Source organism: Hyperoodon ampullatus, assembly GCF_949752795.1.
Source record: "Hyperoodon ampullatus genome assembly, chromosome: 5".
NCBI lineage: Eukaryota > Metazoa > Chordata > Mammalia > Artiodactyla > Ziphiidae > Hyperoodon > Hyperoodon ampullatus.
In genome coordinates this window covers 144,952,908-144,969,774 of record NC_136918.1, presented here as the reverse complement: position 1 = coordinate 144,969,774, position 16,867 = coordinate 144,952,908, and the positions used below count along the sequence as shown (strand labels likewise).

Here is a 16,867-nt window from a genome sequence, read left to right as displayed (position 1 = left end):
TCATCTGTTTGAAACGGAAGCGAGTTGGCACTAATTTGAGAACTTCCCTGCGTGCCGCGCTGTGACAGCACCTGGGGGCATCAGGTGAGGTAAGCACAAGTTGAAAGGTCAAGGGCAGCCGGGCAATGGAGCCCTTGATTCACTTACAGCAGCAGCAGGAGGTGGATCAAGGCACAGCACAGGGATTGGGTCGTTTGCCAGATGCCGCGGCGGGTGGTGAAGCCCAACAGGGCAGCCCCTGTACTTGTGCCGAGAGGGACACGTCGGGGGGCCTTAGGTTAGGAGCAGCGCTGTTTCCTTGGGAGCCTGAGATCAGTGCTGCCTGACCGAAGAGCAGGCAGTGTCCTGGAGGTTGTCTTTTATCTTAGAAATGTATGCAGATTGTGCATTCGGAATAATCTGTTGATATCAATGTTTTTAAAATATTGTTACCTAAACCCAACTCCCAGAATCTCTGGGTTAAATTGATGCTTCAGTCGGAGACAGGCCCTATTGATGCTCTTATTGGTGCCCTGGGTCCCAGCTGGCACTTTCTCAGTTTCGGTACCGCAAGTCCCATGTCCCAGGACCCCTCAGTTCCAGGCACACGGGCGATGCCAGCCTGGCTGTGCTGCACAGCACAGGTGGGGAAGCATGTGTTAATATTGGCTCTGCCACGAGACACAGCTTCCATGGAAAGGAACTGCAAAACGCAGATCCTTTTTGTACCTCAGAACTTCAGTTCCCAAAGAAACTAGTTTATTCTGAACTTGCTGGCCTGTCCAGTGGGCCAAAGCCTCTAAGTATTGATATCACACACCTGCTACTCAGAAGCCTGGGGATACCAGGACCGACTGACCGAGCAGAGAGTTGCCAGATTGAGTGAATAAAATACAGGGTGCCCAGTTACACGTGAATCTCAGAGACGACGTGTGGAGGGGGCCTGCTTCCCTGAAGGCGAGGCTATCCCACCAGCCACAGTGAGGTGAGAGCCTTCTGTTATGTTGAGCACCTCATATTTTGGGTTTTTGTCACTTGAAACTAATCCTGGTACAAGCTGTGAATTCACACACTGCTCTACAACAGGAAAATGATGTGACAGAGACAGCAGTGACACAGACGTGGACGCAGCTAAGAAAATACCCAGCATCTGACAGGTGCTGTTGTCTGAGCATCATAATGTTGATGACAATGCTTTTCATCACCCACACTTCCTTTAGGTGACCAAGTGGAGTTTTCCTTTAGTCTCCATGGGAACCACACCCTCTGACCCCTGACAGGCTTGCGGGGATGGGGTGTGGTTTGATTGCAGAGAGGGCAACTACTTGAACAGAAGAACATGAGTATTTGTGCAAATCCATTACTCTTTGGAACTGTCTAAAAGTACTGTGTTGTTTTATAAATCACCATGGTCGTTTGAAAAGACAGCGTCAGACTGAATTTTTGTGACACCTCTACCCAAAATATAAACCATTGTGAGGTTTGTGCGAATTGTTTAATTTTATTCAACTCGACAGATACCTCCTGCCACGTCCAGGTACTGAGGCTGCATCCAGGAACACACGAGAAGAGAACACCCTGCCCTCATGGGACATGTTTCTGGTTACAGGAGACAGATAAGTTGTGTACTGTGCTAGAAAATTATACAGGACATTACATAGAAATTCTATAGAGGAGTACGTTGGATATGTGTTGCGAAGATAAAAACTTTTCTTTTTTAAAAGGTGCATATATCCTTGCCACAAAGCACTAAAGGTGAGGTTCTAAGAGGCATATAAACAGATCAACAGATAGATCAGTGGGCCAGTCAGTAGAACCACCATGAATGTTACGGAAAAAAAAAGACTCGCCCGTCTAGTTATCCGATGCACATTACTCAGTGGAGAAGCCAGAGCAGCAGCTGGGGCGGGGGGGGCGGTGTATGGCCTGAGGAAGATGACAGCCCCTCGCTGGCCTCCTGAAGCTGTGGCCTGGGGGACTGCCAAGGGGGCCGTGGGGAAGTCTGGACCCGCTGCCTCTGGGAGCTGCTGGTCCCCAGGCTGGCGGTTGGGAGGGGAGCCCAGCCACACCTGGGCTGGGGGAGGGGTCTGGCCGCTGCTCTGTTCCCTCCTCGAGCTCCCAAAGCTCCTCTCTTGGCCGAGTGGAATCCAGAACCACACCGACATGGCATAAAACCGCCACAATCGGCAGTCTCACTTTTTCAAACCTAAAGCGGTGTGAGGGTAGCCACCGGGGCACCAAATGTGTTCTGCGTGGATTCTCACTCGGACTGCAGCTGGGCCTGAAAGTCGCCTCCTCTGAACTGCACGGGTGACAGGAGGGAGCCCCGACACGGTCCACGGTGTACCTTCAGCAAATAGTCTGAACGACATCTGCTCATCCGGCTCGCGAGTGGCCAGCCCTGCCCACCGCCCCCCTCGTCCGCCCTCCCCGCCGTCTCCATCCTCTGTCCACGATCCTCCATCCCCGTCCCCGGCGTCGGGGCCGCCCTGAGGCCATGAGGACGGAACAGGCGGTTCACACACACTCTGCGGGCGCTCGCTGCTCCGGGATCTTCTGCAGCGTTCCCTACTGGAACCCGGACCCCCCCGGAAGCGGCGCTGATCCCGCAAAGCGGCTTAGGGCCCGCCCCGCCCCGCCCCACCGCGCACGCGCCTCGCGTCCCGGAAGGGCTCCTGTGCCCCCGCGGCGACCCGGAAGCGGCCTGGTCGTCGGGCGGGAGGGAGGAGCGCTGAGGAGGCGAGGCCGACGGCGCAGCTGTTGCCCGGAAGATGGCGGGGACGGCGCTCAAGAGGTTGATGGCCGAGTACAAACGTGAGTTCGGGGCCGCGCACCGCCCTTCGGCCCCCCGCCGGGCCCCGTGCCCCCGCCCGCCCGCCCGCTGCTGGCGGCCACCCCGACGTCCGGGTGCGGGGCGTGGACTCGGTCTGCCGCCGAGCCCGGCCCGTCTGTGCGCCGTCGGGGCGGGTTTCGTGTGGTCGCCGGCGGCCGCCCGCGATCCCGGGTGGGGAGGAGCCGGCGCGGCGCTGGTCTGGGGACCCTGGGCTCCGGCTCTGCCGGTAACCGGAGGGCTCCCCGACCCAGCCTCGCGGACGCCGGCGGGCCGGGCGGAGGGACAGCTCACCGGCCTAGTGAGAAGTTGCGGGAAGCGTCCTAGTAGGGTAATCACGTACTGATGAGGCGGAGGCGAAAGGTCAGATTTGGGTTTTCTCTTTAACGAGGGAACAGGGTTTTTGGACAGTGCCACCTGCCATTCTTCCCGGGTAGCGTTGCAAAAGCCTCCTTCGTGCTTTCTTAGCCCGCGGAATTTTCTGATGTTTGGGGAAAGCAAAGGGAGAAGCGAGAAGCGTGTTCTCCCTTTTACAGTGGAGGCTTCCTTGGAGGAGTCGCTGTGAGAAGCCGGGGATGGATGCCGTTGTGTTTGCTGGGCGCAAGGTGGGAGGGAGCCTGCTGGGGGTTCACACCTGCCTCTGCTTGTTAGTTGTGGACCTTGACCTCGGATGTCGCCCTCTGCCTTTCCCCGTCTGTGAAGATGGTGCTTAGCCAGGTACCTGACAGCTGGCTGTCCGCCGCGTGAGCTGTTCCTGTTGTCATTACACTGAGGACACTTTCCGAAGAAACTTGAACATAAACTAAAATAACTAATGTCGTAAAGCTAACTGGTAAATACGCACGCAGCTGAGTTTCCTAAACCAGCTTGGCGGCCCTGCGCAGCGGGTGTCAGTGTTTGGCTAAAGCAAACCACAGAGTTGCAAATGCAGGCTCGTTAAAATAAATGGTTAGATAACACTAGATAACCATCTGGTGTTCTCTAAAGTAAGAATGTATATTTAGAGGAGACTCCGGGGGGGCAGAGTGGGGGAAGAGATGGTTCCCCCTGAACAGAGGGTTGGAGATGGGGGCCGTTGCCTGTGTCTCCTCATGGGAAACCTGGCTGGGGGTCAGATGTCTGGGAACACGTGCCACTTCCTTCCATCCTGGTCTGTGTCGCTGCATCTGTTTTAGTTTATTTGGCCCTGTTTCTAGACTGCCAGCAGGTACTATTTTCTCATTTCTGTAGAGAAGGACTCTGTTAAACCCCTGCATGGGGAATTTAGGTGGCTGCTTCAGCCCAGTCTTTGCGTTGTTGAGCTTGTGTTTCCTAATATTTTCCCCTTTTCTGTGCTTACAAAAGTCCCATCCAGTATCTCAACCATGTTGTCAATTTGTAGTAATAAAACGTAAATAGCAGTTGACTTCCAAAGCTGTATCACAGAAGTGTATCATGTGTTTATTTATTTATTTATTTATTTTTATTTATTTATTTATTTTTTTTTTTGCGGTACGCGGGCCTCTCACTGTTGTGGCCTCTCCCGTTGCGGAGCACAGGCTCCGGACGCGCAGGCTCAGCGGCCATGGCTCACGGACCCAGCCGCTCCGCGGCATGTGGGATCTTCCCGGACCGGGGCACGAACCTGTATCCCCTGCATCGGCAGGCGGACTCTCAACCACTGTGCCACCAGGGAAGCCCTCATGTGTGTTTTTATGTGTAAATATACGACATTTTGGAGTGTGTCGCAGACAGAGCTCTACAGGTGTCTCCCTAAGACTCCCGTCCCCTGGTTACTCAGTCAGACACTGACCTGGGCACCGTGTGAAGGGACTTTGGAGATGTTGGTTACAGGTAACTAACGAGCTGACATTGAGATGGGGAGAGTGTCCTGGGTTATGGAGGTGGAACCCCATTGTCATGTGAGGCCCCCAGACGGGAGAGGAGACAGGATAGGGGAGGCAGGAGACCCGGAGCAGGAGGAGGACCCCCTGCCGTGGCTGGGCCAGGAGCTGAGGACCACGGTGGCTTCTAGAATCTGCGAATGACCCCGGCTGACAGTGGTGAGGGCCCTAGAGCCCCGGTCTTGCAGCCGCAGGGAGCAGGGTTCTACCAACCCTCTGAATGAACTTGGGGTGGCAGCCTGGTGAGGCTCTCAGCAGAGAACCAAGTGGCCTGTGCGGTGCCCAGGCTCTGACACACACAAACCGCGAGATCATCAGTGGGTGTTGTTTTCAGCCACTGAGTTTGTTGTCATCGTCACATCAGCCGTAGAAAATGACTCCAGTGTGTTGCTGGGGACGGGGGTTGTTGATGCGGTATCTTAGGAACATGATAAAATCCCACTTAGTGATTCTTGTCTTTTGTGTCTTAGCATCTGGTTTGCCCTCCTACCGCATTTTAAGGTGGTACATCCAGTAGAAAGGCAGGCTTTCAGAAGCAACTTCTGTGCGGAATGGGTTTAGGTAGATTTGGATGGGGTTCAGGCCCCCTGTCTTGTATTTGGAATAGTCACAGAGCTGCAGAAACTCAGAGGTGGTAGGACGTTGGATATGATTCCATTCAGGCCCCTAATTTTACAAATTTATAGGAGATTGAATAACAGACAAAATGATTTGCCCAGGTTCTTATAACCAGAAAAAAAGAAAGATGGGAAAAGAAACAAGGTGTCTTAAACCGATATTTTTTCTCGATGTTTTATCTTCGTGCATCGTCTAGCTTTTTCTAGGAGTATCAGAGATGGACTTAGGTATTAGTTGCCAGGGTTCCCGTAACAGAGTTGCACGATCTAGGGGCTTAACACAACAGAAGTGTGTCCTCTCACAGCTCTGGAGGCCGGAAGTCCCAAATCAAGGTGTTGGCAGGGCCAGGCTCCCTGCAGAGGCTCTAGGAAGGATCCTTCCTTGCCTCTGTTGGCTTCTGGGCATTGCTGGCAGCCCACGGCGCTCCTTGGCTAGTGGTAGCAGAACCCCCATCTCTGCCCCTGTCTTCCCGTGGTCGTCTTCCCTCTTATAAAGACACCAGTCACTGGTTTAGGCTCATCCTAATCCAGCGAGATCTCGTTTTAACTTGATCACATCTGCACAGCCCCCGTTTCCAAATAAGGTTACTTTCACAGGTTCTGGGGGACACTGTTCAACCCAGTACGGTGTCTAGTAGGAACCCCAAACTTATACACGTGGCGCCGAGCCGCTGTGCTCCTGCACCGTTGTTGTCCCACAGCCTTACCCGTCTCGGTGGCGGCCTTATTCTTCCAGCTGTTTGGGCTCAAAACCTTAGATTGGTCTTTTGAGGACTCACTTTCTTCTGTATCCAGGTGTAACCTGTTGACCTGCCTTCAGACGTTATTCATTTATCCAGAGTCCAGTGCTGGCTCAGGCCACTCACCTCCGGCCTGCGTAACTGCAGCCCAGTCCTGACGGCGGTCTGCTTCTCTCTTGCCCCGCTTGGCTCTGTTCTCAGCACAGCAAAGTCACATTGGGTCGCCGTGTCCAGAAGCCCTTGCAGTGACCTCTCAGGCTCTGTGTGCTCCGGCCCTTCTCTCGCCTCTGACCTCGCTGACGCCTGCGCCCCGGCGCGTCTCCCCAGCCCCACTTGGCGGCTGCAGCAGCGCACTCCTCTTGGGGTGTGGGCCCTGGAGACGCCTTCTCTGAGCCACCAGACTCAGCCTGTCCTCCCATCACTGTCATTAACCCGTTTTAGTTTTTTAAAGCATCCTTTATTGTGAAGTATGTTACGTATGAAAAGGATATAAAAGGTGTACTTTCAGATGAAATAGTGAAATGAACACCGGTACCCGTGACACCAGCTTAAGAAGTAGGACGTTAGCAGGAACTGAGCAGTCTGGTTCGTGCTGCTTCCCACCCCCACCAGGAGTTACCACCACCGAATTTTGTGTGACTTGTTCTTTTCTTTTTCTTTATAGTTCTGTCACTTAATATCCTCCTACACAACATTTTATTTACTTTTGCCTGTGTTTGCACTTAGTGGAAATAGGATTGCACAGTATGTATTCTGCAGATTGAATCTTTGCTCAGCACTCTTTCTGAGATTCATTTATGTTGAAACATGTAGCTGTGTCTCTTTTCACTGCTGCATAGTATTTCATTTCATGAATAAGCCACAATTTGTCCTTTACTGCTGGGCATGTAGGTTATTTCCAGCCTTTGCTTATTATACAGATTGGTTGCTGTGGACATTTCTGGTGCCTGTGCGCAGTGTGACGCAGCCCTGGAGCGCTCACGGGTCGGCCTTATGGATGAGGCTTCCCTGTGTGCATGTTCCACGTGCATCGCTGTGGATGTTCACTGACACCTTGGTGTTGTGCGGGGTCTGTTTCCTCCCACCCGGTGGGTGTGATGTGGTTCCTTGTGGTTTTAATTTGTAGATCATGACTAATGAATGAAGGTGAGCATCCTGTCGTGTTTTCCCTTTGTGAAATGTCCGTATCTTTTACCAGATTTCCGTAGTCTGGTTTCTTTTTCTTACTGATTTGTAGGAGTCCTTTGTAAATTCCCTATCCCTTTTTATATTCCCAATCCTTTGTTGGCTATATGTGTTACAAGTATTTTATCCCAGTTTGTGCTTTGTCTTTTCAACCTTTGTGGTGTCTTTTTTTCTAGCCACCCTTTTAAGACAGTTTTATTGAGGTATAATTGACATACAGTAAGCTGATGTATTTAAGCGTACATTTGATGAGTTTGGATGTACGTGCACACACCTGTGAAGCCATTGCCACAGTCAGGATGCTGAGTAACCACCGCCCCCTGGTCTCCTCCTGCCTCTTTGTAATCTGGCTCAGCCTTCTCTCGCCTGCGCCCCCAGGTCCCAGGCAGTGACTGAGCTGCCTTCGGTCGCTCCTGTGGTTGTTTGGTACTTTCTTTGTCAGAGGCCCTTCACTCAGCCTAACCATGTTGCAGTTCGTCCAGGTTGTTGCTTGGGTCCGTAGTCCCTTCAAGACCACAACTTGTTGCTGCATTCACCTGTTGGTGGACCTTTGGATTGTTTCCAGTTCTTGGCTATTACATATAAACCTGCTGTGAACGTTTGGGTTAGGGTTAGGGTTAAACCTTTCTTTCCGTGGACATATGCTTTTGTTTCTTTTGAGTAAATTCCTGGGTCATATGTGAGGTGTGTGTTTAATTTTTAAGAAGTAGCCAAACTGTTTTCCCAAGTGGTTTGTACCGTTTTACATCCCCACCAGCAGTGTATCAAGAGTTCCACTTCCTTGCCGACACTTGTATAGTCAGTTTTAAAGTTTTTAGTCATTCTGTTGGGTGTGTAGTGACATGTTATTGTGGTTTTAGTTTATGTTTTTATATGCCATCCATATATCTTTTCTGACAATGTGTATTGAATCTTTTCCTCAGTTTTTTTTTTCGTGTGTGGTACGCGGGCCTCTCACTGCTGTGGTCTCTCCCGTTGTGGAGCACAGGCTCTGGACGCGCAGGCTTAGCGGCCATGGCTCACGGGCTCAGCCGCTCCACGGCATGTGGGATCTTCCCGGACCGGGGCACGAACCCGTGTCACCTGCATCAGCAGGCGGACTCTCAACCACTGCACCACCAGGGAAGCCCTTTTCCTCAGTTTTTAGTCGAGTTTTTTAATCCTTATTAAGTTGTAAGAGTTCTTTTTTTTTTTTTTTTTTTTTTTTTTTTTTTTTTTGCTGTAGGTGGGCCTCTCACTGTTGTGGCCTCTCCCCTTGCGGAGCACAGGCTCCGGACACGCAGGCCCAGTGACCATGGCTCACGGGCCCAGCCGCTCTGCGGCACGTGGGATCCTCCCAGACCGGGGCACGAACCCGTGTCCCCTGCATCGGCAGGCGGACTCTCAACCACTGCGCCACCAGGGAAGCCCGTAAGAGTTCTTTATATAATGCCAGTACAGGTGTTTTGTTGGATATTTTGTAAATATTTTCACTTAGACTGTAGCTTGCCTTTTAAACAATTGTGGTAAGAAGGACATACTGTTGTCTTGCTGCCATCTGAAGTGGACAGTGCAGTGTTTCGAGCTCTGTGCATGTGGTTGTGTGGCAGGGCTCTGCAGCTCCGTCACTAGGCTGGACGGAAAGGCTCTGTCCCATGAACGACAGCTCCTGTGGTTTGCCTTGTAATTTTCATAACACTGCCTTTAAAAGAGCAAAGGTTTTAAAATTTTCAGTGACATCCAATTGATTGACTTTTAAAACATTTCTTGCTTTCTGTGTTGTGTTTAGAAAATCATTGCCTAATATAAGATCACTAAGGTTTTCTCCTATGATATCCTTATACTCTCAGCTCTTACGTTTCAATCTGTGATCCACGTCAAGTAAAGTTTTGTATGTGGTATGAGATAAAGGTCAAGGTTTATTTTTAGATGATTTGCAAATGGCCGTCCAGTTGTTTGGGCACTGTATTAGTTTGCTTGGGCTGCTGTAACAAAGTACCACAGGCTAAGGAACTTAAACCACAGAAATTATTTCCTTGCAGTCAGAGATCCAGTTGCAGCAGGGCTGGTCCCTCCTGAAGCCTCTCTCCTGGGCGTGTAGACAGCCACCCCCTCGGTGTGTCCTCACAGCGTTTGTCCCTCTGTCCATGTCTGTGCCCTAATCTCCTTCTTATAAGGACATCTGTGAGACTGGATTAGGGCCCACCCCGATGACCTCATTTAATTACTTCTTTTTTAAAGACCCTAGTTATACACTCTTCTGCACTTTTTGTCATTTACTATGTCCTGGAGTTCATTCTGTACTAGGACACAGAGGTGTTGAACATTCCCTTTTACAGCCGCAAAGTGTCCCATCAGTAGACGTATCATAATTTGACTGGTCCCCTATTGATAGACATTTGGGTTGTTTCCAGTTTTGTTTTTTTTTTTTGCTATTACAGAAAGTCCTGAAATGAATAACTTTACGCATGTGTCTTTTCTTGCCGAGGGATGGATTCTGAGAAGTAGGACTACTGGTCAAAGTTTATATTTACATTTTATTTTGCATGGTATCTATTTTTAAAACCACTATTTATTTAAAGCAGTGTTTTTATTAACCAATTAACATTCTCAAGGAATCAGTGGCAAAGAATGGTCATTGCAAATTTCTCTGATATTGTTAAGATTTTGTTTCTCTTTTTGAAGTTGTTTTTATCATTAAACATGAAACTATGTGGTTGTGGGTGTGTGTTTTAAAAACAAAAAGCAAGGAAACAATGTAATCCAGAAACATTCCCTCCATCTGGAGAACTCGGTTGCTGTAATTATTTGCTGACCGGTAGATGCCGCTGTTGACCAGGATGCAGGTGGGCAGGCTGCTGGAGGTGGCAGTTGTGACCTTGAAGGGAGGGTGTCATGGAGGGGAGTGCCCAGGGGATCTCCGCACAGGAGAAGTAAGGCCAGCTCTTTCTGGTGTAAGCTCCTCCTCGAGGCTCCAGGTGCCCCGCTCCCTTTCCCACTGTCATTCTATCCTCTGCCCCTCTTTAGCACTTTGCAATTCATCCGCCCTAATCTGGCGCCGGGCTTTTTCTCATAGAAGATGAGAAGTGCTGGGGATGCCATGTACAGCATGGGACTGTAGTAAATAACTCTGTGTTGTGTGTTTGACAGTTGTTAAGAGAGTAGGTCTTAAGAGTTCTCACCACGAGAAAAAAATCTGTAACTCTCTGTGGTGATGGACGTCAGCTAGACACACTGTGTGGATCATTTCACAATAGATAAAGTATGGAATCGCTTTGTTGTACACCTGAAATTAATATAATGTTCAATGTTAGTTATACCTCAGTTTAAAAAAAAGAGCCCACCTTCAATACCACCTGCCAGCAGGCCTTTCCTGACCACCTGGCCACGTCTTGCTGTCACTTCATTGTGTTCTTCACTGCGCTCGTCAGTATCTGAAACACTCTTTGTGTTTATACGTCTCCGTGTTCACTGCCTGTCTTCCGCCCCTAGAACTGAAGCTCACTGGAGGCAGGACCTTGTCTGTCTCATTCACCACGACACCCCCGCTGCCGGGAATAGCTTTGCAGAGAGGAAGTGTAGTTGATATTTGTTAGTTGATATGTGATTAGTGGTTGGCTACTTCTGATCGTATTGGCCAAGTGTGGGTGCTCAAGCCATTGCCCTGTGGCTTGTCTAGCTCCTCAGAGCTTCAGATATCATCACCACAAAGCAAGCGTAAAGAGAAAAATACCACCTGGAGTTGAATGATTCTGTGATTAGAATTGTAACTAAAACATTATATAGGGGCTTCCCTGGTGGCGCAGTAGTTAAGAATCCGCCTGCCAATGCAGGGGACGCGGGTTCGAGCCCTGGTCGGGAAGATCCCACATGCCGCAGAGCAACTAAGCCCGAGCGCCACACCTACTGAGCCTGCACTCTAGAGCCTGTGCTCTGCAACGGGCGGGGCCACCGCAATGAGAAGCCCACGCACCACAACAAAGAGTAACCCCTGCTCGCTGCAACTAGAGAAAGCCCGTGCGCAGCAACGAAGACCCAACACAGCCAAAAATAAATAAATAAATAAAAACAAAAAAACATTATATAGCAAAATAGAGACACATTACCAACCTTTAAACCACCAGTGAGAACAACATTTTCATGACAGTGGAGAAATACTTAGATTGTCCTTTGTCTTACAAGATTTAGATTCATCGAGACTCTTCAGCAGTGGTACTGGCGAATTCTCCTCACTCTTGCTTAAGCTACTATCCTTGGTCAGAGCCCATTCTCTGTCCCTTTTGGGAGAATTGCCACATGTTACAATATAAAACTCCTTAATCACATCCAGTGACATTTCACCTGCTGTTTCCCCATGTTTTCAGAAGTTGACACATACGGGGATTGTTGTAATTTGTTTTAAGTTGCTCTGCATGTTGGTTGCTACCTAGATTCTGAAGCTAGTCTTCTAAGTCATGCCATCAACAGTAAAAAAAAAAAAAAAAAAAAAAAAAATTCTTTGACATGTTTCTTGGTGCACATGTGCACATGTATCTGTGAGTTTGCACTCTGGAGAGGAATTTCTAGGTCATAGGAGGTGAGAGCAACCTCATTTTCAAAGTGGCTGTACCGATTCACACTCCTTCCGGCATTCTATTTCTGTGGCTCCTTTCTGCGTGGACACTTTGTAGGGTCAGCGCTCTCAGCTGTGGTCACTGGGTGATTCTGGCTGGGGTGGTGCTCTGATTGTGGGCTTGGTTCGCATTTCCCCCAATTAATGACGTTGAACACCTTGTCTTAGGTTTATTGGCCACTTAGATGTCGTGTGTGTGTGTGTGTGTGTGTGTGTGTGTGTGTGTGTGAAGTGCCTGTTCAAGGCTTGCTTGTGCTTGATTTTCTTTTGGGTTGTTTATATATTTGTATTGATTTGTAAGGCATTCTTTCGAAGTTCAGATAGTAGCTCTTTGTTGGCTGTATCTGTTACAGATGTCTTCTTCCCCTCCGAGGCTTACCTTTGCATTCTCTTAGAGGTGGGTTCTATTTTGTTTTTTGGGTTTTTTTTTAGGATAATGAAGCTATTTTAATATTATTTAAAATAAGAACAAGCTTTAAACTGTATAAAGTGGGCAATAGGGGAGAAGCACGCCTTCCTGAGAAGGGTCCTCCGAGAAGGGTCTTCTCAGGGGAAAAGGCAGGAAGCGTGGGTGGGCAGGAGGGAGTGCAGGCTTGGACGTCAGCAGTGCTTCCTCAGGGCGGGCTCTGCAGGTAGGAGAGGTGGCTCTGGGGCTTGGCAGCCCCTGGCTGGAGTGGAGGGAGCTGGCCTGGCGGTCGGTGCCCGTGACTCAGGCAGGGGTAGAGCAGGGGTCAGCTGGGTAAAAAGAACTGCGGGTTCGAGTGTCAGGAGGAGGTGGTGGCCGGGCCTTGGCTCTCAGGACTCAAGGGGGATGTCAGGCTGCAGGAGGCCCAGGCCCGGGAGTGCTGATCCGCTCCCATCTCTCCAGCGAGGCTCTGTGACTGTGCCCTGGGCTGCGGGTGGCCTTGCCTTGTCTTTTTTGAATGTTAAAAACAAAAATATCTTTTGACGTCAGACTTTTTGTTTCTTTTTTTTTTTGGCTGTGCTGCTCGGCTTGCGGACGAGGGATGGAACCCGTGCCTGCCTCCCTCCCTCCCTCCCCCGAGACCGCCAGGGAATTCCCAGGAGTTCTTAATTTTAGTCCTGTTAATTTTATCAGTCTTTTCCTTTATGGTTCATGCCTTTTGGTTATTAACTTTACAGTTCTGTTTAAGAAGTCTTTACACTAAGAGCACGAAGAGATTCTTCTGCATTATTCCCTAGGAGACTTATTGTTTTATAGTTCATAAAAATATTAATTTGGGGCGGTCAGCTTTATTGAGATAAAATTTACACATTATAAAATGTGTCAATTTCAAGTATACCATTTTTTTTTTCAATTAATTTATCTTTGGCTGTGTTAGGTCTTTGTTGCTGCGCCCGGGCTTTCTCTAGTTGCGGCGAGCAGGGGCTACTGTTCGTTGCAGTGCGTGGGCTTCTCATCGCGGTGGCTTCCCTTATTGCGGAGCACGGGCTGTAGGCGCGTGGGCTTCAGTAGTTGTGGCACATGGGCTCAGTAGTTGTGGCTTGTGGGCTCTAGAGCACAGGCTCAGTAGTTGTGGCGCACGGGCTTAGTTGCTCCACGGCATGGGCTCTTCCCGGACCAGGGCTCAAACCCGTGTCCCCCGCATTGGCAGGTGGATTCTTAACCACTGCGCCACCAGGGAAGTCCCAAGTATACCATTCTTTGAGCTTTGACACGTGTATGCTGTGTACAGTTGTCAACACAATCGTGGCAGACTGTTTCCATTGCCCTGGAAAGTTCCCTAGTGACTGGCCCCTGGTCTCTGGCAATGTTGATGTGCTTTCTATTACTATAGCTTGCTTCTTTTAGAATTTGGTATAAATAGACGCAGCGTGTAGCCTGTGTGTCAGGTTCTTTCACCCAGCCCAGTGCTTTGAGAGTCACCCTTGTTGTCACGTGTGCTGGTGGCTTGCTCCTGTCTGTTGCTGCCTAATGTTCCTGGTGTGGAAGGGTCACCCCTCATTCATTTACCAGTGGATGGATATTTGGGTTGCTTCCACTGTGGGGCTGTTGTGAGTAAAGTTGCTGGGAACATTCACATACGAGTCCGTGGGGACATAAGTTTGAATTTTATTTGTTTGTATTCCATTCCTATTTTCAGGTACCATCCTGTTTCAGGACCCCTGATTTATGTGTCCAGCCTGGACTACTGTTGAGGGCTCTAGTCTCACGTCCAGTTTTCTCTTTGACCGTCCGCACTTAGATGACTTACCAGCATCTTTAACTTGATGTTTTCAGAACTAGACTATTTTCTTCCCTCTGAAACATGCTTCTCTGGTGGGGTTTTCCAACTCAGTAGCACGCGTTCTCCCTGTGGTTCAAGTTAGACGCGCAACTGCATCCCTGACTCTCCTGGTCCTTAGCTGCCTACAGAGTTCAGCACGCGCCGTCTTATGTCTGGTTGCAGCCGTGCAGCTGGTATCAAGGCTCCAGGATTTCTTCGTGCTTCGGGCTCGCTGGCTCCGCGGTAGGAGCAGTGTGGCAGGATCTACCTTAGCGGCAGGTGTTGAACACTGGGTCTGGTGCAGCCGGGGGTCAGATCCCAGAGAGGAATGCAAGAGCTCTCAGGATCCTTAATGCAGCAGTACCATTTTGATGATAAAACTATTATTTGTATCATTTTTATTAACTGAACGTATGCATTTTGTGTTAAGATAAATAATACACGTTTCTGTTGGGGAAGGGGAAGGAGGTACTTTGCTTTGCCCACAGTCTTTAATCCCTGAGAATCAAGAATAAGAAAATATTACAGATTTACAGCACCAAAGCAAGCAAATGAAAGTACAGTGTAAACCTCTTCTATAAACAGCGTAGTCAGTCAAGTATTTCCTGAACACCCACTTCATGCCAGGAGCTCTGCTAGCTGCTGTGAAGGGGCTCACTGACCACTAAGACAGGGCTCCTGTGTGTGCACAAAGTAGTCCAGAAAACAAGTTTTCATTTCTCTTGGGTAGGCAGTCAGTAGTAGAGTTGCGGGGTCTCAGGGTGAGTACACGTTTAAACTGTTTGCCAGGGGCAGCCAAAGCATTTTGCATTCCCACTGGTGAAGCGTGAGAGACCCAGCTGCCGAACTTACCAACGCCGGTATTAGCAGGCTTTTAAATGTTAGCTCTTCTGTACTGAGTGAAGACACTCTCACCGATAGGGCTGTATAGCGGTGTCTGTTAGTGTCTTAATTCCGTTTCCCTCTGACTCACCGTGTCGAGCATCTTCTCGTGTGCTCCTTTGCCTCCATGCCCTCTTTGGTGATGCGTCTGTTGCATTCTCTCGCCCAGTTTAGAAAACCTCGCTTGTCCTGCATTTCTCCTGTACGTTCCTTCAACTGCCACACTCACAGCACTTCTGACGACAGACGCATGGGGGTGTTCCCACACCCGGCACTTCCCACTGGGGCACTATGACCCCAGCTGGGTGTCCTACGATTGCACTCAGTTCTGACACTACCTACCTGGAGTTAGTGTGTCAGATCCCACAGCCTGAGGGCTCGGTCCCACGAGACGGCTCCCCCTCCCCCGCCCGTTGCAAATCCAGGGTATCACCTGTGCTTCTGACTGATCGGCTATAAATTGGAGGTTTCCATGACCCCCTCCTCGGGGTTGGTTAACCTGCCAGAGCAGCTCACAGAACCCAGAGAAGCATTTTACGTGCGTGACATCCAGTCTATTGTAGAAGAGTAGAACTCGGGCACGGCCGGCTGGAGTTCTGAGAAGCCGGGGGCAGGGGCGGCGAGGAGGCTGAGGTTCCTGCTCTCTGGGTGCCTCTCCCCGCCAGCCCCACCGCGTGCTCACCAACCCGGGAGCTCCCTGACCTTACGCTGGTGGGATTGTGTGGAGGCTTCCTCACGGGGGCCTGACTCACCAGTAACTCCACCTCCAGCCCCTCGCACGCTGGAGAATGGGGGGTGGGCCTGCAACCTTCTAACCATGGCTCGGTCTTGGGGCTGGCAGCCACCCAGAGTGGGAGATGCTCCTGGTGCTCTTGTCGCTTGGGAATTCACGAGGGACTTAGGAGCTTTGCTGGGAACTGGGGCAGAGGCCCATGTGTATATTTTCTACTAGTTCTCATGCTCCTTCTCCCCTTTTCCTTGTATACTTTGATTTTTGTATGTGGTTTGAGATAGGGAAAAGGATTTTCTTTTTTCACCTCTGTTCTTCTGTTCTTTCCCCTCTTTCCCGTGGGGCGACCTTCCTAGCAGATGGAGGACCTCTCTTTGCATGGCCTGCGCTGGGCGTGCTCACTTCTGTTCCATCGTCTATTGAACTTTGTGCCAGTGTCTACTGCCTACTTACTGCAGCTTTGTAATGAGTTTTGCTGGCCCATGGATGCTTCTCAGTTTACCCTTTTTAAAGAATGCCTTGGCTGTTCTGGTCGTTCACATGTTCATGTGTGTTCACCTAGCCAGAGTCAGACAAGAAAACCTGGTGGGGTTTTGGCTGAGGTTGTGCTCGATCCGTAGGTTCAGTTTGAGGAGGATCGATCACTTGATAATGTTGAATTTTTAGTCTATGAACGTGATGTAATCTCCGTTTATTAAGGTCTCTTAAAATTTTTTGTTAATGATGTTTTCTATTCTGTTACAGATCTTGCACATCTTTGAAAAGCTAATTTCTGCATGTTTCCCATTATAATTGGTGTCTTTTTTAGACTTTTCTAACTTGCTGATATGTAGAAGCACAGTTCAGTTGTATGTATTGACCTTGTATTCAGCAACTTTGGCAAACTCACTTTTTATTATAATTTATCTTTTGACTCTTTTGGACTTTATGTAGGTAAGCGGAGCATCTGTGAATAATGATTATTTTTTCTTTTCCAGTCCTTACGCTTTATGTTTACTTGGCAGGGAATTGTTAGTTTTATGTCTCTTCAGAGAACTAGCTTTTGTTTTGTTGATCTTCTGTGTGTGTCTCACTGTTTCAGTCACCTCCCAGCCCTGCACTCGGCCCAGCGGGGGTGCCCTTGCCACCTGACCCCCTGCTCCCGCGGCCGGCCTTCTCGCCGAGTCCTCCTCCATCTCCCGGTGTTCGCCTTGCCAGATTTG

At 49.7% G+C, this 16,867-nt stretch overlaps 1 protein-coding gene across 1 annotated transcript in view; it reads left to right on the top strand.

Moving 5' to 3' along the window:
* Positions 1 to 2,750: 2,750 nt before the first annotated feature.
* The window catches only part of UBE2G2 (ubiquitin conjugating enzyme E2 G2), a gene marked incomplete at both ends in the record, with an annotated part of 29,524 nt that continues 15,407 nt past the window's right edge, over positions 2,751 to 16,867 (top strand). The window contains one exon of the mRNA XM_079704975.1: positions 2,751 to 2,793. Within this exon, the coding sequence (XP_079561101.1) occupies positions 2,751 to 2,793 (43 nt within the window). The remainder of the gene's footprint in view (positions 2,794 to 16,867) is intronic.